The sequence below is a fragment of the Apodemus sylvaticus genome, chromosome 2 (genome assembly GCF_947179515.1).
Source record: "Apodemus sylvaticus chromosome 2, mApoSyl1.1, whole genome shotgun sequence".
NCBI classification, from domain to species: Eukaryota; Metazoa; Chordata; class Mammalia; order Rodentia; family Muridae; genus Apodemus; species Apodemus sylvaticus.
This window is the reverse complement of record NC_067473.1, coordinates 63871032-63895055: the sequence shown is the minus strand read 5'-3', so window position 1 is coordinate 63895055 and position 24024 is coordinate 63871032. Positions and strand designations below refer to the sequence as shown.

The window sequence follows — 24024 nt, the reverse complement described above, 5'->3', positions numbered from 1 at the left end:
GAAGTAATTAATACTAATCTAGAGGTGAGTTAAGAGTTCTAGAGGTGAGTTAAGAGTGTGGAAGAGACTGGAGAGATGGTTAAGAGCACCGACTGCTCTTCCAGAGGTCCTGGGTTCAATTCCCAGCAACCACATGGTGGCTCACAACCATCTGTAATGGGGTCTGGTGCCCTCTTCTGGTGTGTCAGAAGAGAGCAATGGTGGTGTACTCATATGCATGAAATAAATAAACAAAAATTTTAAAAGTGTAGAAGAATCCATGTAGGATATATGCAAATACGAGACTTTTTTTTAAATGAACTTGGAACATCCAAGCCTTTCTGGTATCAGGGAGATGGCGAAGCCCACTCCTGCAGATACAGAAAGCTGACTTTATGCCTGCCTTAGCTCTCATTTCCCAACCTGGAGAGAGGTTGAGGACAGACAGGGAGAGTAAGGCACATGTGCTTTGAGAATTCCCAGCCCGGAGCACCACCCTGTGTGGGGGCAGTGTGTGTGGGGGGTGGGGAGGCATGGGTGGGAGGGTGTGGTACCTGAGACCAGAGACTCTCCAGGGTTTGGGTGGGACCAAAAGTACCAACATCTGAGACAACTGGACACAAGCCAGCACAGGCCACACAGAGAATGTGGGGAGAGGATGATGAGTGGATGTGGGTTGCGGTGACAGAGCCATAGGATGACAGCAACGGAAGGAAGTGAGGGGACCGGGATGGGAAGGGCGCAGTGACACTCATCAAACTCTGACCCACAGGGCAGGCGTAGATGCAGTTTCCTAAGAAAACTACATTTCCTAAACTACAGCCCAGAATTCTATGATAAAACTGTGGCCTGGGAACTGTCAAAGGGCTGAGTCGTCAGCGCCTGCTTTGTCATGTCCACCTACGATGCGACTGGGTGTCTGGAAGCCAGACCCTCAAAGGCTCCGGGGCTCTTTTGTGTTTTGGTCAGGGGGAGCCGGCCAGCTGGGCTCTTGGCCCAGTTCCCCTGAACTTTGCCAGTTTGCTGCTGTGGAGTAGTACCCTGTGGCCCTGCGAGGGAGGAATTAACTCCCAAGAAGCCGGGCCTTTGATCTTTATTTAGAAAGGGGGAACTTAGAAAGATGCAAACAAAGCAATACTTTGGATGCTAACACTTTAAAAAAAAAAAAAGCTTACAATTGGCAAATGTCTGTTCTGAAAAGTCTACAGTGCTTCATTGAAATGGGTGTGGCATGAAGAATTTAGGAAGGCCTCAAGGATCTCCTGCAATGAGCAAACCCCTCAGCTATGAAGGACATGCAACAGTGTTTGGCCTGGGACTTTATGTCACAGTTCCCTGATGTCTGAAGTCCACTCCATTACCATACCTCGACGCACAGACTAAAGACCTCCTGCCTCAGTCTCCTGAGTGATGGGATTACAGACAGGCCTAGCCCGGCCTTCCTCTGTTTTTCTTCTGAGGACCCACTTTGTGAAATTGTAAGAAGTCTAGGTCTGTACCTACCCCACCCCCACTGCCCACCCCAACCTAAGCCTTAGGCCACTAGGCTACTCCAGAAACATAGGTCAACTCTTGAAGGTCTCTAATGGCCCGGAAGGAGCCAGGCTGGCACCTCCCCACAGGGCAGATAAATTGTCAGTGTTGGGCCTGAGCACTGACCATCTGGTGTCCTCTGCTTGGGCCTCTTTGCCTTTAGCATGATATTCAAATTCTGCCCAGGCCGCTTGAATCCCTCCAGGCCTACCCATCGATCCTTATTCCCTCTCACTTCTTAAGGGTTCCCCAAATAATACCATGGTGTGGTGACTCCCCCACAGTCACCAGGCATGCTCTTCCCCCTTCCCGGGCTGTCTTTTCTGCCCTGTTTCTCCACCTTCTATAACTGAAGCCACAGAGAACGCCCCAGCCTGGGTTGGTTCCCTTGTGGGACCCCCACAGCATTTTCAAGTGGACTCCAATTTGGCAATCCTACTGTCTTAAGGCTTGTGTGTGTGCTTTGACTGTGCCCCGTGTACATGGGACCAGTGTGCAGTAGAAAGCCAGTTCTCGGATCACTTTTCCTGACCAGGGCTTGGGACCCATTCTGTATCCTTCTGTAGGGAGATGGGCTCCTGGATCCTTATGGCCCGGCTGTCTCCTGAGATGCTTGGGGGTAAGTATGGACCCTTGCGTCCTAATAGCTTGTCTCATGACTGTGAGTTGTTGCTTGTGGGCAAATGTGGGCCAGTGGGTCTGGAAGGCCTATCTCATGACTGTCAATTGCTTGGGGGCAAATGTGGAGCCCACTTCTGCCTGAGGCGTCCGCCCTAACTGCCAAGAAACAAAGCTAGGGCAGGGAGTGTGGCTACAGCGTCGGTGCAGTCTAAGTCTGGTCTTCGGGCCCCTGGCTAAGCGCATCTCAAGAATGGACCTCGGCCAGGGTGGAGGAGAAGCCGTGCGGCGATCTTCAGCACAGAAGAGGTTAAGCCACCGTCTCCCCCACCCCACCCCCCGAAAGGCGAGGGGGCGAATGAGTGCGGCAGAAGGTCCTGTTTACCGTGGCTCCCCTTCGGCGGCGGGCCCTGGGAGAGTGGTTGCTGTGGCAACCGGCCGGGCGCCCGCCAGCTGCGGATTAGCTCACTGGAGCCGCGGGATGGGTCGGGAGGAGGGGGCGCGCGTCACTGCAGACGGTCGCTGCGCAGCCCAAGGCGGAGGAAGGGGCCGCGCGCGCGGGAGGCCGGAGGGGACGCAGCGCGCCTCCGAGGCCGGAGGCGGCGGGGACCGGACGGGAGCGCGCGCGGCGGGGACCCGAGGGGCTCGCGGCGGCCGGGGGGAGGCCGCGCGGACAAAGGCGCGGAGGGCAGCGGGCCATGGCGCCCCAGGCCCCCGCCGCCCCCGCCCCGGGCAACCGCGAGCTGCGCCCCAGAACCCGCGGAGCCGCCGCCCGTGGAGAGGTAGGGCCGGGCGCCGGAGTGCGGGGCGAGCTCGGGGGAGACCCGGGAGGGAGGGTACGCGCGGGGGCGACGAGGAGACTGTGCAGGCGGGAGCCGGGGCTCGTCGCAGGCGGCGCTAGGGACGCTTCAGCGGGGCCCTGGGGACCCGCGCAGGGAGCGATCCACAGCTCTTTCCCGGGGCTGGCTAACTTCAGGACCGAAGAAACTTGCAGAAACTGGGCAGAGCCGGGCCCTGCGCTGTACCGGAGCTCCCGGGCGCCTGTGAGTGACTAGGCGTGTGTGAGACCGAGTGTGTACGCTGGGGTGGGGGAGTCCAGACCGCTCTGGAGAGGATTTGCCGTGTTGGAAAGTGGGGTACGTTGAAGTTTACTTCTCCCACTTTGCCCCCCAAGGATGGAGTTGGGAGTAGATGGAGCCAGGGTAAGTCTCTTAACAACACAGGATACAGTCTTGTGTAGGAGAGTCTCTGATATGGAGTCAGACTACTGAGCCAGAGGGAGCTCAGCTCCCGGAATCCTGCAGTGAGGGGCAGAGAACGAAGCTCAGGAGTGCCTTCCTTGGCCCTGGATTGGAACTAGGAAAGTGTTGGGACCCTGATTTAACCAGTCTGCCGAGGAAGGAGCAGGCTGACTTCTGGCCCAGCGCTCTGGTGGCTTTCAGGGTTGTGACTTCAGCTCCCCAAAAGACAGGTAATTGTGGGGTGTGGTAATAGTGTTATAACAGGCACTTTACAGTAATTTGTTATGAAACACTTGCACCTGCTGTGGTTACTGTAGAAGAGCCTTTCTCCTTCAGTATCAACTCCTGAAGAGTTGAATAGATTGTTTAGGGGATGGCCGACATAGGAGAGAAGTGGAGCTGTGGAGAGGAAGCAGAGGACAAACAGAAACAGACTGTTGTTTATTTATTTGAGACAGGGTCTCAGTATGTGACCCAGGCTGGCCTCAGACTTACAGTCCTCTCTTCTGCCTTAACTCTCTAAAGTCAGGGTTGCTGGTAGGCACAGGTCAGGCTCAGTTCAGGCACTCGTTTATTTGTTTGAATCAGGGTCTCGGGTAGCTTCGACAGGCCTTGAACTTGATTTTGAATTTTTTTAATTTAATAGATCATTATGAGTTTTCCTGAATGTATGTCTGCACACCTTGTTTGTGCAGTGCCCACGGAGGCCCTGGTGCCCTCCCTCTAGGATTAGAGTTAGTTACACACAGTTGTGAGCTGCCATGTGAGTGCTAGGAATCGAATCCAGGTCCATTGGAAGAGCAGCCTGTGCTCTTAACTGATGAAACATCTCTCCAGCCCCTGAGTCCGCCTCCAAAACACTAGAATTACCAGAGCATGACGTGGCACAAACCTTATGAGACGATAGGGATCAAACCTGGGCCTTCCTAACTCTAGGTTCAAACCACACTCCGTAAGCTCTCTACCAACCAACCAAGCTGCGTCTCCAGCTCTGAGACTATTTTTTTTTAATTAAAATAATTTTATTGCATTTTTATTTATTGTGTATGTGCTACCCAGTCATATACAGACGATTTATTTGTAGGAGTCAGTTCTGCCCTCCCACCATGTGGGTGGTCGGGATTGAACTCCCAGGACACCAGGCTTGGCAGCTAACCTGCTGAGCCAGATTGCCTCTCCTCAAAGACTGTATGGTAATGAGGAAAGTGGCAGAGAGGTTTGTGTCTGGTCTTTCATTCTGGAAGAGTGCACCTGCCTGGGTATTACTTCACTCATAGTCTGTGTGCTAGCGACCGGGAACACGTTGGTTTAGAAGCTACCAGAAGCTACCATTCTAGTCTGGCCCGGCTATTCACGCTGTATGCTGTAGAGCCAGGAGAATTCAGAGAGGATGCCTGTGGCTGCCCTGGGAGTCAGTGCTCCGTGAAACTGCAGGGAAGGTCGTCTGGAACAGAGGAGACAGCAGATGTAAAGTCACTGAACGAGGAGAAAGGCAGGCCTGGGGGAGAATCCGCGTGTCTGCACCATGGAGTCAGAGTCAGAGCCTCTACCCTTCTTCCTGGCACCTCCCTTGTGCATGCATCTGTCTGTCTGTCTGTCTGTCTGTCTCGGCAAGGTAGAGCAAGGTGGAATGTGGAAGGAGGAGTTTCTCAAAGTAGGGATGCCAGGCCAGCTTTGTGTTTTAGAAAGCTCACTCTGGCCAGTGAGACCCAGGTTTTGCAGCCCGTTGCCATGGCAGCGGTGAGGCAGGAGCGAGGGATGGAGTCTGCAGGTCAAGAAGTAGGCGAGAGTGATGGGCGTGGGCGCAGGATGAGGGGCTTAGACTAAAACCCACCCCGGGGATGTTCAGCAGGGGAGGGCAGAAGAGGGGACCTGGCGAATGGCCTGCGTGGAGCAGATTACCGCACTTGGACAGTGGACTTGGCTTCCAGTTTCCTGGCAGTTTAGGAACAAACAAAAACGCACTGGATTGCACGGCTTTGGACTGGGGACAACAGAAAGCATACAAATGAACTCTCTGAACAAAGTTTTTCCTGGAATTGAACTCAACTGGGAGTTCATCAGATGAGCTTCATGTAAAGAGTAGAGAGTGACAGAGGGGGGAAATAAAGTCTTCATACGTAAACAAAATGACAAACAGATGAGAGAGAGAGAGAGAGAGAGAGAGAGAGAGAGAGAGAGAGAGGAAAAAATAAAAAATCTTCATTGTCAGTGTTATAAAAGATGGGGCGATCAGCTCCATGGAGCTGATCTTCCTGCACCGTCTACCTCAGGCCTAGGGGAACAGTCGGGATTTGGTGAGGGTGAAGTGTCAGCTGGGTTGTAGCCTTGGGAGTAGCATTTCGGTTTCCTTCTTGATTGACAAGGCCCAGATCCTCCTGCCCTCCAGCCTTGATTCTGGGTCTGAATCTAAAGGGAGGGTAGGATTCGGCAGATCTCCTCTGCCCAGGAGGTCCCACCATGGGGTGTTGTTTGTGCAAAGTTCAGAAAGAGTGAGCTGCGAAGCCCTGCATACTGTGCCCTGCACACTGTGAGTGACCCTTCCCTCTGAAGTCCTCGAGGCTGGCCGCCTACAGAATCCGCACTGCAGCCTTGCTAATGAGCTCTGGATGCTTCTTGCCGGGCCTTGCTTCTTGCCGGGCCTTACATTGCTGGCTCTGAGGAAGTCTGGGGTTCTGCTCTCCCCAGCAAGTTTCTTTTCTCTCTCTTTCTTTCATCTATTTGAAGCTTTCATGTGTATGGGTGTTTGCCTGCATGTGTGTCCAGGCACGCGTGTTCCCGGCAGTCATAGAGGACAGAGAAAAGAATTGGATCCCCTGAAACTGGAGTTACTGAGGCAGATTGTGAACTGCCGTGTGGGTGCTGGGAACCAAACCTGAATCCTCTGGAAGAGAGCAGCCGGTGCTCTTAACTGCTGAGCCATCTCTCCAGCACTAGGCACCCCATTAAGTTTCTTTGCCCCTTTGATTATGAGACAGTGTTTCTTGTTTTTTCTTTTTTCTTTCTTAATTTATTTTATGTATACTGTAGTTGTCTTCAGACACTCCAGAAGAGGGCATCAGATCCCATTACAGCTGGTTGTGAGCCACCATGTGGTTGTTGGGATTTGAACTCAGGACCTCTGGAAGGGCAGCTAGTACTCTTAACTGCAGAGCCATCTCTCCAGCTCCCTCTTTTTTTTTTAAAAGATTTATTTATTATTATATGTAAGTACACTGTAGTTGGCTTTAGACACACCAGAAGAAGGAGTCAGATCTCATTACAGATGGTTGTGAGCCACCATGTGGTTGCTGGGATTTGAACTGAGGACCTTCAGGAGAGCAGTCAGTGTTCTTAACCACTGAGCCATCTCTCCAGCCCCGACACAGTGTTTCACTGGCTTTGCTCCTGTGATCCTTTTGCCTCCGCCTTCTGTATTAGTGATTTTTCTATTGCTTTGATAAAACTCCTACATATACAGGGTTTATTTGGAGCTAATGGTTCCAGTGGGTTAGAGTCTGATGCAGCAAACCAGAAGTAGCAAGTAGCGTGTGGCCATCAGTGGAGAACCACAAGGTGGGAAGCCCAAAGAACTAACTCAGGATGGCGGGAGACTGTCGGAACCTCCAGGCCCACCTTCAGTGGCTCTCCGCAGGACAGCCTTACTTCCTAATCCTCTCCACCAGCTGGGGACTGATTATTCAAATGCTCGAGACTTGTGGGGCACATATTTGAACCACCACAGTCCTCCGAGGGCTGAGTTACAGGTGTGTCCCTCCACGCCTGTCTCAAATTCCTTAATATTTTAAACCTGTCTTACACCTTAGTATGTATATGTAAGTGCCAGAGAGGGATGTTTTGGGGGAGGAGGGGTTGTTTTGTGGTACTAAAGTCAAATTCAGGGATTCATAGTACATGGGACAAGCACCCTATCACTAAGGTGCAACCCCAGGCCTAGGGAAGTTTTTTTTGTTTTTTTTTTTAAGATTAATTTATTTATTTTATGTATGTGAGGGCATCAGATCCTGTTACAGATGGTTGTGAGCCACTCTGTGGTAACTGGGAATTGAACTCAGGACCTCTGAAAGAGCAGTCAGTGTTTTTAACCACTGAGCCATCCCTCCAGCCCTCAGTCTACAGTCTTGTCCCTCTGTGGCACTAGGGGCCCAGCCTTGGGCGCAGCCAGCAGCCTCAAGTGTTCACGTGTGGACTGTTTGGCAGCCAGAACCACTGGTCTCCTCAGAATCCAGAGGCCGGCCCAGGCTCTGTTGAAGGTCTTCTCACAGACCGTAGCAGAGAGGCTGCTGGACCTGCCTGCACTTGAGGGACGGGGCAAGTGATCATCTCAGCCCTCCTCACCTTTGCTGCTCAGAAGACAGCGTCATGCAGAGAAGCCACAGTCAGACCCTTGCCCTGGTTTTATTAGCAGAGGCCGATTCAGGCCAAAATCTAGTCACTCCGCATAGAACTTGGCTCTGTATCATCTGGGCCAGAGTCACAGCTTTGTCTTCCTCCTCCGTGAGTTGCAGTCTCTCAGAGACCTCCTTCTCTAAATGTGCTCAGTTTGAAAAACCAAGTGATGGGGTTTTCCCCTAGCCTCAGGGCAGGGTGGAGTGAGTCACCCTTGTAGCAAGCTTAGGGATGAGGCTCCCTGCCCTCAGGCTCCAGGACAAGGGAGGGCATAAAGCTGGGGGTGGCGTCAGGCTGGAGACCCATGACTGTGACTGTGGCTGTGGCTATGGCTGAGACAATGACTAGCTAGCTACTCTTTCTGTGAAGGTGGCTCTTCGTCAGATACTTGACAGACTAGTTCAGTGTTTGTGTTTGCTTTCTTAGAATTTATGCTTTAATTTTTTCACTTTTATGCCTATATGCTTACATGTAAGCTAAGAAAACTTGTGTTCACTATAAACCTTTCAGAGCTGAGCAGATTTAATCCCAGCTCTCTGGAGGCAGAAGCAGGTGGATCCCCTATGACTTTGAGACCAGCCTGGTCTACAGAGTGAGTTCTGGGATAGCCAGGGCTATGTGGAGAAACCCCGTCTCAAAACCAAGAATGTTTCAGCGAAAGGGGCGGGGGGGGGGGGGGGGGGGGTGTGGCGCCGCTGCGGTGCACACCTGTAATCCCAGCACTTGGGAGGCAGAGGCAGGAGGATTTCTGAGTTTGAGGCCAGCCTGGTCTACAGAGTGAGTTCCAGGACAGCCAGGGCTACACAGAGAAACCCTGTCTTGAAAAAACCAAAAATCCAAAATCCAAAAAAAAAAAAAAACCAAGAATGTTTCAGCGACAGGAGACTATGATGAAAACATATTCCCTATGCTCCCTCCAGCCGGAAAGAAGGTTGTTTTGTATATAAAACAAATCCCCCTAGATCCTTTTTTCATTTCTTTCTTTACTGGGAATTGAACCCAAGGCCTTGCGTATGATAGGCATTCATTCACTCTACTAGTGAGCTATATCCCAACCTTGTTTTAACTTAAAGCTTCGTTTTATCTTTAATTATGTGCATGTGTGTGCAGGTGCCCTTGGAGGCCAGAGGCGTCAGATTCCTCTACAGCTAGAATTGCAGGTGGTTGGGAGCTGCATGATATGGTTGCTGGAATGGAACTCAGGTCCTCTGTAAGAGCAATATATGCGCTTAACCCCTGAGCCATCTCTCCAGCTTCTATTTAAGTTTGTATTACAGAGAGAGAGAGAGAGAGAGGGGGGGGGGGGGACAGAGATTTCATGCGAGGGTACACATGTATAAACACACATGTATATATGAGCACCACAGGTCTCGTGGAAGTGAGAAGACATTTTGAGAGATTGAGTCTTTTCCTTCTACCTGGGATCAAACTCAGGTCCTCAGGCCTGCATCAAGTGCCGTTACCTACGGAGCCATCTCATCTGCACCATGTTCAATTTTTTTTTAACACCACCCCAGCTACCACCACCCACTCCCCACAAAAGCTCCAGACTATAGTTCTGACTGGCCTGGAAATTTCTACGTAGACCAGGCTGTCCTCAAACTAAAAGAGTCCTCCTTCCTCTGCTCTCAGAGTGTTGGAAGGGCTTTGGTCGCCTTCCTGGGCTCCATTTTTAGCTTTCTGTTTTCCAACAGAGCATCACTAAATTGCCAGGCCGGCCTTGAGCTCGCTTCTAGCCTGAGCAGGCCTTATCTTTGATCTCACTGCCCTACAAGCCTGCATCACCAAGACTCCTAGGTCTCTTTTCCTTTGCATATATGTGTATGTTGTGTGTGTGTGTGTGTGTGTGTGTGTGAAAATGGAAATATTTCTGTAACATAGTATCACAATATAACAACATTTTATGAGAATAATTCCACCTAACAGCCTTCTTTTTAGCAGCTGCCTGTGGTGCCTCTGTTTAAGTTAATTTGGGCAAACTATCAATTATGGTTCAATTTTAGTTACTGAAAATGATGTCGCCACAAGGCCTGGGCCTAATATTTCTGTCGTCTCAATTCTTAAAAGTGGGATTGCTGGCTTAAAGAGGTTCTCAGAGCCCACGTGCTTACTGAACAGCGTTTGTGCCCAGCCACTCCTGTGAAACTGAAGTTCTCGTGGTCCTTTTAAAAATTATATATTACCTATCGTCTTACTTCACTTGTCCCCACACCAGCTCCATGCTGAATTCATCATGAATTTTTATTTAAGTTTATATGAAATTAAAGTTTGTGGTATGGCACATTCAGAAGCAATTTGTTATTTTGAGGCTTTTTAAGTATAAAAAAAGACAGCTTGTTAAAGTTTCTAAGGAAAATGGGACGGATTGTTAGCTAACAAATTGCTTCAGTTTTGTCTCTTGCTGTCAGTTTCACGTGAACCAGTTCAGGACGGGTGTGGTGGCACACGCCTAGATGCTGAGGCAGGGGGATTATGAATTCCAGGACAACCTGACCTACATAGCAAGAACCTCTATAGAAAACGAAAACAAAACAATAACAAAAAAATGTCACATGGTTCCTCCCTTTCTCCCTTGCACTTTTATTTATTTATTTATTTATTTTTGTGTTTATTTCTTTTACTTTTGTAGCTCCTTGGCTAGCTTCCAGCTCCCTGTGTAGTTGAGTATTATTGCAGAACTTTGTGCACGCAGCCTCGTCAAAGATCCCGCCAGCTGAGCTGCCTGCACCTCCCTCGGACTCTAGTTCTTAGAAGAAGCGATAAGAGTCAGGAGATTGAAATGTGACTCAACAGGAGTTCTCTGCACACCCATACTGGGTGACAGATGACTTGTGTACAAGCTAGACTGGGTCTTCAGGTGCCGCTCGGGGTGCTGTCTGTCTAGCATGCCTAAGGCATTACTCTGCAGATAAGGGGGTGGTCACAAACTGGGGGCAGATGGAAGGTAAAATTGGGGAGCCAGGCATGCTAATACATGCCTTTAATCCCAGTCCTTGCACGGTAGGGAGGAGAGGCAGGGGCAGGTAGAACTCTGACTCTGAGGCCAGACCAGGTTACATAGTAAAGTGCAGGTGAACTAGAATTACTTAGTGAGAATTACCCTGTTTCAGAAAAGAAGAAAGAAGGTGGGTGAGTAGGTAACATCAGGCCAGGCATGTGGCACAGTTGGTAGAGTATTTGCTAGCACTGAGGAATCCCTGGGTTCCCTCCTCCAGACTCACTGGTGCCCCCACCACCACCACATACAGCCTACCAGGTTGTAGCCAGTCATGGTGCATGTGCTGTACACCTTTAATCCGAGCACTCAGGGGGCAGAGGCAGGCAGATACCAAGAATAGATGGGTCTGTAAAGTGAGTTCCAGGATAGCCAGAGCTACATAGAAAGACCCTGTCTCAAAATAATAATAATAATAATAATAATAATTAATAGTAATAATAAGTACTAAGGGGGGGCTGGCTCAACTGTTAAGAACTGGAATTCTAACCCCATCACCTACATGGGGCAGCTCACAAATGCCTATATCTCCAAGTGGTCAGGCACCTGTGTCTGGCCTCCACAGGCACCCAAATACACATTTGCATATATATGTGTGCATACAGACCCAACCACACACATGCACACATAAAATCAATCTCTTTAAAAATCATCATTAAAGGGGAATTTTTTTCCTTGTTCTTTTTTAGGGACTCACTATATAGCACCTGGCTGGCCTAAAGCTCACCTTGTAGACCAGGCTGGGTTCAAACTCTTGGAGAACCACCTGCCTTGGCCTTGCCAGTCCTGGGCTTAAAGGAACTTGCCACCACATCCAGCCGGTTTCTTTTTGAAGAGAAGACAGGGTTCTTGCCGGAGTTGCTAAGGCTAGCCTCGAACTTGTGATCCTTCTGTCTCTGCTTCTTGCCTTGCTGGGACGCTTGTGTGTGCCCCGGTACTCAGCCTAAGTACATGAGCTTTTCACAGAAGCATAGGCAGACTGGGCAGTCCTGTAGGCTGTACCTTGTGGCTTTGCTGGCGAAGGCTGAAAGCCAGAAGCACTTAGTCTTCTGACCCAGTTGGCTGAGCAGAATGATTTGATACCATTCTTCTGTCTCCTGGACTTTTCTAGCCCTCCAGAGTCGGGGCCTGGGCCCAGGAAGGAGACAGAGCAAGGCGGATGATGATTTTTGTGAGTGAACTGGTTTTTTCTGGTCTGAGTCAGAGGAGGTGGCTACTGTGCCTGCCCCTTCCAGCTCACAGTGGGACAAACCCCATTACAACTGCCCTCCTCAGGTTACCAAGGGTTGTTAGCGACAAGGGAGTGGACGCTCATTTGGTTCCTGGACAGGTGTGAGATGGTCAGCTTGAGACCCAGGACTCACATCCCGTACAGGGGGAGGGCAGCCGTTCTACATAGGCTTGGTCAGAGATGGGGGCTGTAAAGACCGGAGACTTCAGATGCCAGTGGCTGGCTGTTCTGGGCTTCTTTAGGGAGCATGGTGTCTGGCTCCCTAGGGCAGAGGAGCTCTCTAGTTCATCCTTTAGGCTACAGGTAACATTAGTCCAGCCTCGGAATGGAGTGGTGACCGGCTAACTAGAAAGGTTTGGGGGTTTTTTTTTTTTGGTTGGTTTTTTTTTTTCCCATCCTTTGGTGGCTGTCACCCTTCCCATCTGGCCCATGTCAACGTTTGTGTTTGCAGCAGTCAGCATTCACAAACTCCCAGGACATCAAAGAGGTCGCAGTGATGTCTGTTTACCTCCCAGCTGACTGAAAGTGGCAGAGAGGGGACAGGGCTGTTTGATGGCTCTCAAAATAACCAAGCTTAGTTCCCAGTTGCATGGGCAAGACCAAGAGAGCTTCCTATCCCCAAACATACAGCCTGGATGTCTGGCCTAGGCCTGACTAAGAACACCGAGGTCGCCTCTAGCTACAAACACACAGAGCGAAAGGCCCAGGGCGACAGGTTATTGGAGGGAAAGAGAAAGCAGCCTTCATGATGAGGGGAGACACTTTGCAAATGGAAGTCTCCAGGTTTCTTCCCCAGCCCCTAGAGCCTTGAAACTTGCTTTTGCCTCTAATCATCTATAAATACGGGGCCAATAATCATCTATAAATACAGGGCCAATTCCCCATCATGGTTGCTGATCCCTTTCTGGAGCCCTGGTCAAAGCTGGTAGGAAGTTTGCGTAGACTGATGCCTTTGTGCCACCTGTCAGAGCATTGAAATACTGCTATGCTATTATGTGACTAGTCTCCTAGGACCATGTAGAATGGCCATTATAGAGTCAACCAGAAGGCAGGTCTGATTGGCTGGTGCCCATGTCCTGACTTCATTACATATGCATGCATGTATGTATGTATGCATGTGTGTATGCATGTATGTATGCATGTATGCGTGAGGATATGCTGCTTCCTCGACATACCATGCCACACTGGTTGCCCATAGCTCTCTCCCCCACTCCTTACTGTTGTGCAGATGAGGGACTGCCCAGGTGGCAAGGGGACTTGAGAGGACAGCTTTGTGGGCTGCTTTCCTCCTTCTTCCTTTATGTTCTAGATGCCAGGGATCAACTTTGATCTTCTCTGTCTTCTCTCCAACATCCTAGCTTGCAAGTCTTGCTCTCTCCAGATAGCAGAATGCATCCGTTATGGTTCGTGAGGCCGACTCTTGCTTTATTGCCTCAGGGATCAAACTCAGGTCTCTGTAATCCTAGCACTCAGAAACAGAATGTGAGATTTTCCATCATGTCAGGCAGCTGTACAGTTTCTGTTGCTAATAACACCGTGCCAGAGGCCGAGAACGTTATAAAGAAAAGAGGATTTTGTTAGCTTGGCTCTGGCCCAAGGTCAACAGCATCTGGCAATGTCCTTTCTGTCAGAATCCTGAAATGATTCACGACATCGGATGGTTGAGTCAGGGAGCTGGGGATACCTACCCAAGCTGGCTTTTAAATTTACAAACTGTTTAATAGGAGGTTTTTGTTTTCCATTTTGTGGTTCTGGGGTTTGAACCCAAGGCCTCAAGCCTGCTGAGTAGGCACCATACCACTACGTCTCCAGGGGAAACTGGCTCCTGTAGTAGATCCACTTTTTAGATAGCTCAGTGACTCAACCTGCTAATTGTGTGACTAGATTAATTCATTCCTGAGGCCAGAGGCCTAATCACCCGAGGGTTCCCTCAAGGTCTCACCTTAATATCTCAGAATGGAGACTGAACTTCTGAACAGGCTTCAAATCCTATGGCAAGTTTCATCTAAGAAACTGTTAAGTTCTGCTTTCTGTGGGCAGCTGTGCCTCTTAACATTGCCCATGCGGTGTTACAGTGCTCACTGCCCTCCTGGATCTCTTAACATTCGATGCAGTGTTACAGTGCTCACTGTCCTCCTGGATTCCTTAACATTCAATGCAGTGTTACAGTGTTCACTGTCCTCCTGGATCCCTTAACATTCGATGCAGTGTTACAGTGTTCACTGTCCTCCTGGATCCCTTAACATTCGATGCAGTGTTACAGTGTTCACTGTCCTCCTGGATCCCTTAACATTCGATGCAGTGTTACAGTGTTCACTGTCCTCCTGGATCCCTTAACATTCGATGCAGTGTTACAGTGTTCACTGTCCTCCTGGATCCCTTAACATTCGATGCAGTGTTACAGTGTTCACTGTCCTCCTGAATTCTTATACCTTTTGTTTCATATTTACTGTTGTAATGATAAATTCAGCACTTAGGCAGAGTCACTGCGAATTTTGTTTAATGTGTATCGCACATTTCCTGGGCCTGGGGTATGACTTGTCTGTCTGTCTGTTTTTAAGACAGTGTTTTTCCATGTAGTACTGGCTGTTCTGGAACTCCCTTTGTAGATAGGACTGGCCTCGAACTCAGGGATCCCCTCCCCTGCCCCCCATGCCTCTTCCTCTAGAGTGCTGGGATTAAAGGTTGCACTACCACGCCTGGCTTCCAGCTGTCTTTTTGTCTAGAATAGTAGCAGTTCTTTATTGCCTGGCATTGTGTCTCTTCTCTCTAGCTCAGAGCAGAGACTAATTCTTACACTGGTGTGTTCCAGACAGTACTGATGCTGTGTTCTGCTTGGTGACTGAGTTTATTGGTCAGTTTCAAATCCATTCATGCTGCCTCAGATTAACTAAGAAAAATTGTAGGGGAAAGACCATTTTTCATATTTCAACATTTAGCTAGTGAAGAAGAACATACTCATAGACATTGCGAAACCTTTGAGTACAAAAACACCAGGCCAAGATAGTAAACAGACAGACCAGGGCCTTAACCCACAAGAAACTGAAAAATAGCTCTGGCTGGGGAGGTCAGGACGGACTGCAGGCTCGGCGGCCCCTGGCGAACAGAGGCTGAGGGTTGGCATGTCCTCGGTGTCTTGCTTCTACTGCAGGAGAAAGGGGCTCCGCTCTTGGAGTAACCCAAACTAACTTCCTCAGATTGTGTTGCCGCTGTGGGCATTTGCTTGAGAGTTTGCTGGTGGGTGTGTGAGCGGAAGGGCAGGAGGGTGCTGGGGATTTAACCCAAGGCCTTGTTTATTCTAGGTAAGTATTCCATCGCTGAACTACACCCCAGCCTGGTCTGAGAGAGTGTTTTAGGTTCCATAGAACTCGGGAACAATCAGCCCTCTAACTGAGTCAAGTGCACAGCCCTTATCAAGTCAGGACCCTGCGCCATCACTATCAGTATCACTTGCCAGGGTGAGGCTCTTTTTAAAATCTTAGCAGACATCTGTTGAGCACTTCTCGGAGGATGGGCTGGAGTGTCCCACAGGTGCAGCCTCATGTCATCCTTGCCAAGGTCTTGCAAAGTTGCTGGTAAAACCAAGAGGCCTGGGGCATAGGGAAGAGCTTGCCGGAAGGCCTGCGGCTCTCTGGTTCATTGGAATCAGAGCCTGGAGTCCAGAACCATCCAAAATCCTCTGCTTTTAATCCCTGCGATAGGCCGTGTTTCCCACCCCTTTCCCAGAATCTTGGGAGCAGCCAGGGGAGCAGCCTGACCAGGCTCTCTTGTGCCGGCACTGTGGACAGCCTGGAAGGTGACGTCTCCCTCTAAGACTGCTGTCTTTTGTCCACATGTGCTGGCTGTGGCCCAAGCCTGGAAACTCTCTGCTCATGGAAAGAAAGAACAGAAGCCAGAAAAAAAAAAAAAAGAAAAGAAAAAAAAGGGTGGGAAGGAGGCTGAGGGGGAGGAAAGGAAGAGAGAGACAGGAAGGAGAGGGAGGGAGGGAGGAGGGAGGGAACACAGCTGGAGCTGGGGCGGCTGCCAGGCAGCAAGTGAATGTGACCTCCAGGTGCACTCCACTCAAGCTTGGTGGTGTGGTGTGAACATCCAGCCCTCAGAGGCACACCTCGGTGCTCTGGGTTTCCACAGCCCTGGAGAGATGAGCAGGGCGGCCCTTCCTCCTCTTTGTGTTATGTGCCGTGAGGTCAGGTTAAGGCAAACATCAGGAAAGCCTGCAGAGAGTGAGAAATTCCAAATGGCAGTATATGGCTTCCTCTGGAAGTGTAGGCGACTGCCCAGGCATGCCTCTGCACCAGGGCATGGCTGGTGGGCAGGGGACTGACGGTTGGCTGCTTTGAGTGCATTCCATTGAGTTGAAGACTGTCCCCCACCCCCGGATGTCTGCAGTCCTGAGTCTGACCACCTGTGTTCAGTCAGGCATGGGCGAAGTTCATCCCTCCAGATGTCTGCAAAGGGGGCAGCAGTAGGTTTTGTGTGAGGATGGAATGAAAACCAGCTGTGGCGGTGCAGACCTGTGATCCCAGCACCTGAGAGGTGGAGTCCGGAGGGTCTGGAGCTTGAAGCCATCCAAGCCTACACAGAACGTTCAGGATCCACCTAGATCACACAGACCAAAAACTGAACCAGGGCCAGAATGGTGGCCACCCGATTAAACAGCTCTCAATGCATCTCACCTAGAAAACTGTAAGTGCTCAAAGGGTGTGGTGGGTCATTCCTTTAATGCTAGCAGTAAAGGCACAGGCATGTGGGTCTCTGTGAGTTCCTGGCCAGCCAAGGTTACATAGTGAGACTCCATCCTCCATTTCCTGAAACAAAACAAAACAATATGAAAACAAAACAATAATGAAAACCAAATAGTAAGTCCTCAATAGTTCTAGGTAACTGTTCATTATTGCAGCTTAACATGGGAAGCCTCAGGTAAAAACACATAAATGACATTTGAAACTAACTGTAAAGGACCAAACATGAGGGCCAGAGAGGTGACTCAGCGTTTAAGACCACCGAATGCTCTTCCAGAGGTCCTGAGTTCAGTTCCCAGCAACCACACAGTGGCTCATAACCATCTGTAATGGGATCCGATGCCCTCTTCTGGTGTGTGTCTGAAGACAGCAACACTGTACTCATATAAATAAAAATAATAATAATAAAACAACAAGCATGAGACATGTATTTAAGTCAAGTGTAAGTTCATATTGCCATAAAAAAGTGAGGGAAGAGAGGAGGAACTTTTCCAAGCTTCTTGGAACCTGCGTTCCTGCCTGTCACCCTCCGTCGTGTGGAAGACGTGTCTATAACGAGGGCTTTTATAGGCTCACGCTAGACTGGGGCACTACAAAACACAGGAGGTGGACGGAAGCAGAGCAAGAGAAGAAACACAAGTATGAGGGCTGGCGGGAGAAAACTCAGGGATGATTTCAACAATAGAGCATTGTAGCCATGGCTATCCATGTGAACACTTGAGCTGGTGATCACAAGAGTTGGTCAAATGGGGAGGCCTCTGGGTGTGGTGGTACCGTGGCCCCTGCACTGGGTTCCTGTGACTCTGACTGCCTCTGTCACCAGGCTCTCCTGGGTCCTTAGAGCTCTCGCTTCCCATTCTGAGTCCATATCTACTTGACTCTCCTACTGTCACACTCTCTGCCACTAGTTCATCTCTTTTAACCTGCTAACACCAAATCTATGTCCAAATGCTTATTTTTATTTTCTATAAAAATAAAGGTAAAGGGCATTTTTTTATTTTATTTTGAAACAGAGTCACAATGTAGCCCAGAATACGGTTGATACAAAGTCATAGTGTAGCCCGGGCTAGGTGTTTGAGTTATATATGTCTGAGGATGATGACTTTGAAGTACTGAGATTTCAAATGTGTGCAATCAATCCTGCTAATTTTTTTATTACTTACCTATCTATTTTGCTACTGAAAAAGTATCATACTTCATATTTATACATTCTGTTACTTAGCTATATGTCTAACTTTCAGGCGTGTATGTTTTCTTACAGATGTAGTAACTGAACCTGGGGCCTTCTACGTTGCCCAGGCTGGTTTTAAACTTTGCGTCTGTCCTTCTTCCGTCTCTGAGTAGCTGGGATTAGAGGCTGCTCTGCCAGGCCTGGCTTGATGGTCTGTCTGTCTGTCTGTCTGATTCAACATCCTAATAACAAAGACCATTAGCTTATTTGTTTTTCAAGATAGGATTTCTCTATGTAGCCTAGGCTGTACTAGAACTTGTCCTGTATCCTAGGCTGTACTGGAACTTGTTCTGTAGACCAGGCTGACTGTGAACTCAGAAATCTTCCTGCCTCCAAATGCTATGATTAAAAGCCTGCACCATGTACAACCACTTCCTGGCTAGACTATTACTTCTTTAAAACAAAACAACAACAACAACAAATAAAACAGCCAGATGTTGGTGCTGACCACCTTTAGTCCCAGCATACAGCACACGGCAACATAGCAAGACACTGTCTTTTCTTTAAAAAGTCAGCCAGGTGGGAACGGCACATTCCTTTAACCCCTTTACTCGGGAGACAGAGGCAGGTGGATCTTCTGAGTTCAAGACCAGTCTGGTCTACAGAGAGAGTTCCAGGGCAGCCAGGGCTACACACAGAAACCCTGGGCCAGAACCCGCCTTCCCCCCGCCCCCCAACAAAGCCCAACAAAACAAGCACCCCCCCCCACTTCATTGTATTTTATGTATTATTCTATCATCTATCTATCTATCATTTATCTATCATCTATCTATCTGTCTATCTATCGTCTACCTATCATTTATCTATCTATCTATCATTTATCATCTATCATCTATCTATCATCTATCTATCATCTATCTATGTGTCTATCTCGGCGTGTGACCATCGGCCACCGCACATGTGTGGGGTCAGAGGACAGTTGCAGGACTATGTGGTTCTGGGTGTTCTCCGTCCACCATGTGGGTCCCAGTGATTGAGCTCAGCTGTGAAAGCCTTTCTGTTGCTGAGCAGCTCCTCAGTGCAGAGCAGCACTTCTCAAATAAGATACACGAACTTCAGAGCTTCCTACTCATTCAGAAAAACAAACACTAACAACTTGGGAGAAGAGAGAGACGAGGTCAGGGAATACAGCTCGGTTGGTAGAAAGTTTGCCCACCACATTTGCAGCCCTGGGTTTGATCTTCAGTACCACCTAAACCACTCCTGGTGGTGGCGGTGGCGGCGACACATGCCTGTAATACAAGCACTTGGAGGTGGAGGCAGATATGAAGTTCAGGTCTATCCTTGGCTATAAGGTGACTTCCAATGCCAGCCTATGACACAGGAAACCTTGTCAGCAGAGGACAGAGAGCCATGTATGTATGAGGGAGGGGGAGGGAAGGGAGGCAGAGAGAGAGAGAGAGAGAGAGAGAGAGAGAGAGCACTTCGATAAGTACATACGACTCACTCACGAGGAAACCCACATTCCCCTGAGCAGCTCTGTACAGAAACTGAGTCATCTGGAGAAAGGACTCGGGAGGGGGGGGGGCATGGACGGATGGTGTCAGTAGCCTTGGGTTCTGCAGGGTCTGTTCCTGCCTTTCTCAGCTCCGCAGGGAAGGCCAGGGAGCTCCTGGGCTAGTGTTGTCATTTCCAGAACTGACTTCCTGTCCCTCCCTCCCTGAGTTTCGGAGCATCTCCCTGATGGGCTTTTCTAGTTCGCATGTGCCCCACCCCCTTCCTCTCTGAATCTCCTCACTAGAGCACAGTCATTTACAGGCTGGGTTCCCAGTGACCCCTGGGTCACGAGGAGAGAGCTGCTGAGGCCAGCAGGGGGATGTGGCAGGCTGGGTCAGCCAGTGTAGGCGTCACTCCCAACAGGGTCCTGGGAGAAGGGGCTCGGCACTTCCTGGAACCAAGTGACTCCATAAATAGAAGGGTGGGAAAGGGGGGAAGAGATCTGGGTATCCTCTCCGCCCCTCCCCCAGCCCAGCTCTGGCTTCTGCTCCTGTGGCCTCATGTGAGTGTTTTCATTCACGCGTGTCCCTGGCAGCCAGGGGTGTGGTGGGGTGGGGGTGGGGGTGGGATGTGCAGTCTGCTGTCTCACGTAGTATAGGTCCAAAAGCAAGAACTGAACAAGCCAGGAGAGGCTATTATTTGGTTCTTTAACCACAGTGGCCACTCATTAGTTATCTCAGGAAACACTAGTTGTTTTGTTTTGTTTTTAGCAGGGGCTGGTGGTTTTGCAATGCAAAGAAATTCTACACACTTTCTAATATGGTGACCTCATGTACTTCATCTGGGCTGAGCATTCCCTTCCGTCCAGCACTTAATACCTTCCTGAGTCTTCAGAGAAATTTAGGTCTTGTGGCCATTTGCCCTACTGAGACAACAGACATTCCTGGTACCTCCAGTGTTATGAGGGATCAACCTCACCAAGGAAAAAGGACTTTCTGAAAGCAGTTTTCCTGAGTTTGGATTGAAATCTATTAGATCACGCCCAATCTGATATGCAGGCTGGAGGTAAAGGGATGGGACTTAGGTTTCATTAGTCGCTGTCCTAGTTAGGGTTTTACTGCTGTGAACAGACGCCATGACCAAGGCAAGTCTTATAAAGGACATTTAACTGGGGCTGGCTTACAGGTTCAGAGGTTCAGTCCATTGTCATCAAGGCACAAGCATGGCAGCATCCAGGCAGGCATGGTGCAGGAGGAGCTGAGGGTTCTACATCTTCATCTGAAGGCTGCTAGAATATTGGCTCCCAAGCAGCTAGGATGAGGGGACTTAAAGCCCATGCCCACAGTGACACACCTACTCCAGTATGGCCACACCTTCTAATAGTGCCACTCCTGGGCTGAGCATATATAAACCATCACAGTAGCCACAAGAGCTCAACTTCCACTAATGAACCACACAAATGCAGATTCCTGTTCAAGACTCTCTCTCCCCTTCCCTTTCCCTTTGGAAAATAGGTGTGTACTTATTAAAGTAGATGTGTAGAGATTCTTTGTGTTATTTCAACAAAGATGATGATATCTCATCGAACCCATGGGCAGGAGTGCAGGCTTCCCAAAGAGGGTTGGAACCGGGCGGTGTCGTCACTGCCTCCTTCATTCTTTCCCGCTGCTGGGCTCTGTGTTCCTTAGCCCCACCGGGAGGAAAACAACTGCTTTACAGCAACTGTTTCCTGTTCCACACGCACAGAAATTGACCTAACTTCCCTAAAGTGGAATCTGATTGGCCAAACACAAGTTGTCCCTTAGACCCAATTAACCCTGATCTGTCATAGGACAGCTCTGGCTTAAATATGGCTGCCAGTGGCCTTGGGATCAGTGGTTGAAGGGGGGGGGGCGGGGAAGATTGTAAAAGGTAATTCCCTGCAAGGTAAGCTAGCCCTTTTTTGTGGATGGTTTCTTTGAGCATAGCATTTTAATGAGCTTAGCTTTTGTGCTTCTTAGATTCTAGTCCTAAAATCCACTCGGTGAATACTTTGACATAAGCAGAAATGGAGGATTTGGGGAAAGATACAGCTATCCTAAGGCTTAGTGCTACATACTGTTCACCTACTTCAAGACTCTTTTGTAAACTGAAATGGACTTCCTGTTATGATCAGTTCACTGCTGGGATTGGATAAAACCTGCCTTCTGCCTTCCAAGCAGGGGGAAAAAATCACTTTTTGAGATGTTATTCACATAGAAGAAAAACTCACCATTTACTAGGTGGACAATTTGATTTTTTTCATTTGTTTGTATTCAGTTGTTACACTATCAAAAGTTGAGGACAATTTTTCACTGTGTAAAGGAAACCCAGAAAAAGAAACCTGTGTCCAGCGCGACGCTTAGTCACCCAGGCTCCTGAAGACCCCGGTGGCCTCTCAGCCGCTTTGTCTGTGTGCACCGGCCTACTGGGGACATTTCACATAGATGAAATTATGCAGTATGTGGGCTTTTATTTAATATATGAATGTATATGCAGTGCAGGTGGGCGCCTGCAGAGTGCAGGAGTCCCGGATTCCTCTGGAGCTGCAATAACACGTAGTTATGAGTCGCCAGATATGGGTGCTGGGAACCAAACTCACGTTCTTTGCAAGAGCAGTACATGATCCTATCCGTTGACCCAAACAGGCCAGATCTCACGCCACACCCAGATCCATTTTATTGTAAATTGTGTGTGTCTCTGTCTGTTTCTGTATGGGTGTGTTCTTGTGAGCACAGGTGCCCACAGAGGCCGGAAGCATCAATCTCCCTTGTGTTGGAATTAGGTGGTTGTTAGCCATCCTACCTGAGTGCTGGTTCCAAACTCAGGAGTCCTCTGCCAAACGAGCTGCAGCATGGTCTTCACTGCAGTTCTTTTTTTATGACTCAATAATATTTCATTATATGGATTATTTAGCCATTCATTGACTGATGGTTATTTGGAGTTATTTGTTCAATGTTTCTGTCCATTATGTGCAATGCCCCTCTGAACATTTCTGTAGCATATACATATACATATACATATACATATACATATACATATTGGCTTTTGTTTTTCAGGGCAAGTGTTACTTCTGTTACTAATTATGTTTGTGCTTTAGAGCAATGCCTAGCAGACCGTAACTGTTCATTTCCTCACCCTGACCATCCCAGAAGGTTATGAATGAAAGTTATTTCCTGCTTGTTGCCCTTAGAAGCAGGTCAAGCTGCTGTAAACAGCTTGACCCTGTGGGGTTTCTGAGGTCACTATCTCGGTCGGGGCCTGGCAGAGCCGAGATTCTGGAATCAAGTCTTAGAGAGGTGATGATCCTGTGTAATTCTTATCTCAGGTGTGTAGGCAACAGATCAAGGCTTAAAAGGTGAAAAGGTGAAGTGTGGGATTTGGACTAGAGAGATTCGCCTGGACTCCCCGTTGTTTTACTTAAGTACGGTGATAATGGGCAAGCCTCTGACCCTTGACCTCATTTTTAAAGCGAGGCCAGTGGCTAGTGGATGGACATCTAGTTCTCCGGAGGCTGCTTGCTATCTACCCCCAGGCTCCGGCTGTGCTGTGAAACGTTCTTGTCTGCTGCTGCTGGGTTTCTGACTGAGAAAGACCCAGCCCCTTCTCAGAAGTTCCCCAGGGCTCAAGGCTCATCCAGTTTTGTGGAATTACCATTTCTCTTTTGGTATTGGAGGTTGAATCCAAGGTCTCCTGAGTACTGAGTGTGTGTTCTACCACTGACTAACAGCCTGACCTCAGGCTGATTGTAATTGACCACTGTTCAGTTGAGCTGCCCAGGTGTTCAGTAACACATAAGAATTCTGTCTCCAGGGCTGGAGAGATTGCTCAGCGGTTAAGAGCACTGACTGCTCTCCCAAAGGTCCTGAGTTCAGATCCCAGCAACCACATGGTGGTTCACAACCATCTGTAATGGGGTCTGATGCCTTCTTTTGGGGGTATCTGAAGACAGCTACAGTGTACTTACATATAATAAATAAATAAATAAATAAATAAATAAATAAATAAATCTAAAAAAAAGAAAAAAGAAAAAGAATTCTTTCTCCCCTAGCAAAGGCATTAAGAGTGCGTTGAAAGCCATGCCTGGCTTATTAAATGGGTGCTGGGATTCAAGCCCAGGGAGGGCCTCCTGGTGCAGAAAGTGCTCTGAACCACAAAGCATCTTTTCTGTCCCAGAATCGTAGTCCTCTAAAACATAATTTACTTTATAATATTCCAGTGAACACATATACTGTTCAACATTTGAGTTGTTTTTAGTTTTCCAGTATTACAAATAATAGCTATGAATGTCATGTATACTTTTTTTTCTGTCTTTAGAGTTATCTCTTAGGATAAAATTCCCAAAGTATAGAAATACACAGTAATAGAACTAAAAAAAAAACCCGATAGCTCCATTAAAAACATAATCCTAGCCGGGCAGTGGTGGCACACGCCTGTAATCCCAGCACTCTGGGAGGCAGAGGCAGGCGGATTTCTAAGTTCAAGGCCAGCCTGGTCTACAGAGTGAGTTCCAGGACAGCCAGGACTATACAGAGAAACCCTGTCTCCAAAAAACAAAAAACAAAAAAAAACAAAAAAAAAAAAAAGAAAGAAAGAAAAGAAACCATAGT

General features: G+C 48.8%; 1 protein-coding gene across 5 annotated transcripts in view; it reads left to right on the top strand.

The window, feature by feature from the left end:
• The first annotated feature begins 1656 nt into the window (after positions 1-1656).
• The window catches only part of Dennd2a (DENN domain containing 2A), a 96163-nt gene continuing 73795 nt past the window's right edge, over positions 1657-24024 (top strand). For 2 of the 5 annotated variants that reach the window (XM_052173494.1, XM_052173493.1), the window contains exon 1: positions 2372-2439. In XM_052173494.1, the coding sequence (XP_052029454.1) occupies positions 2384-2439 (56 nt within the window). In that variant the 5' untranslated portion in view covers positions 2372-2383. Of the gene's footprint in view, positions 2132-2371; positions 2440-2632; positions 2913-3053; positions 3174-24024 lie in introns of those variants that run through there. The other 3 variants (XM_052173496.1, XM_052173495.1, XM_052173497.1) reach the window with 3 other exon arrangements.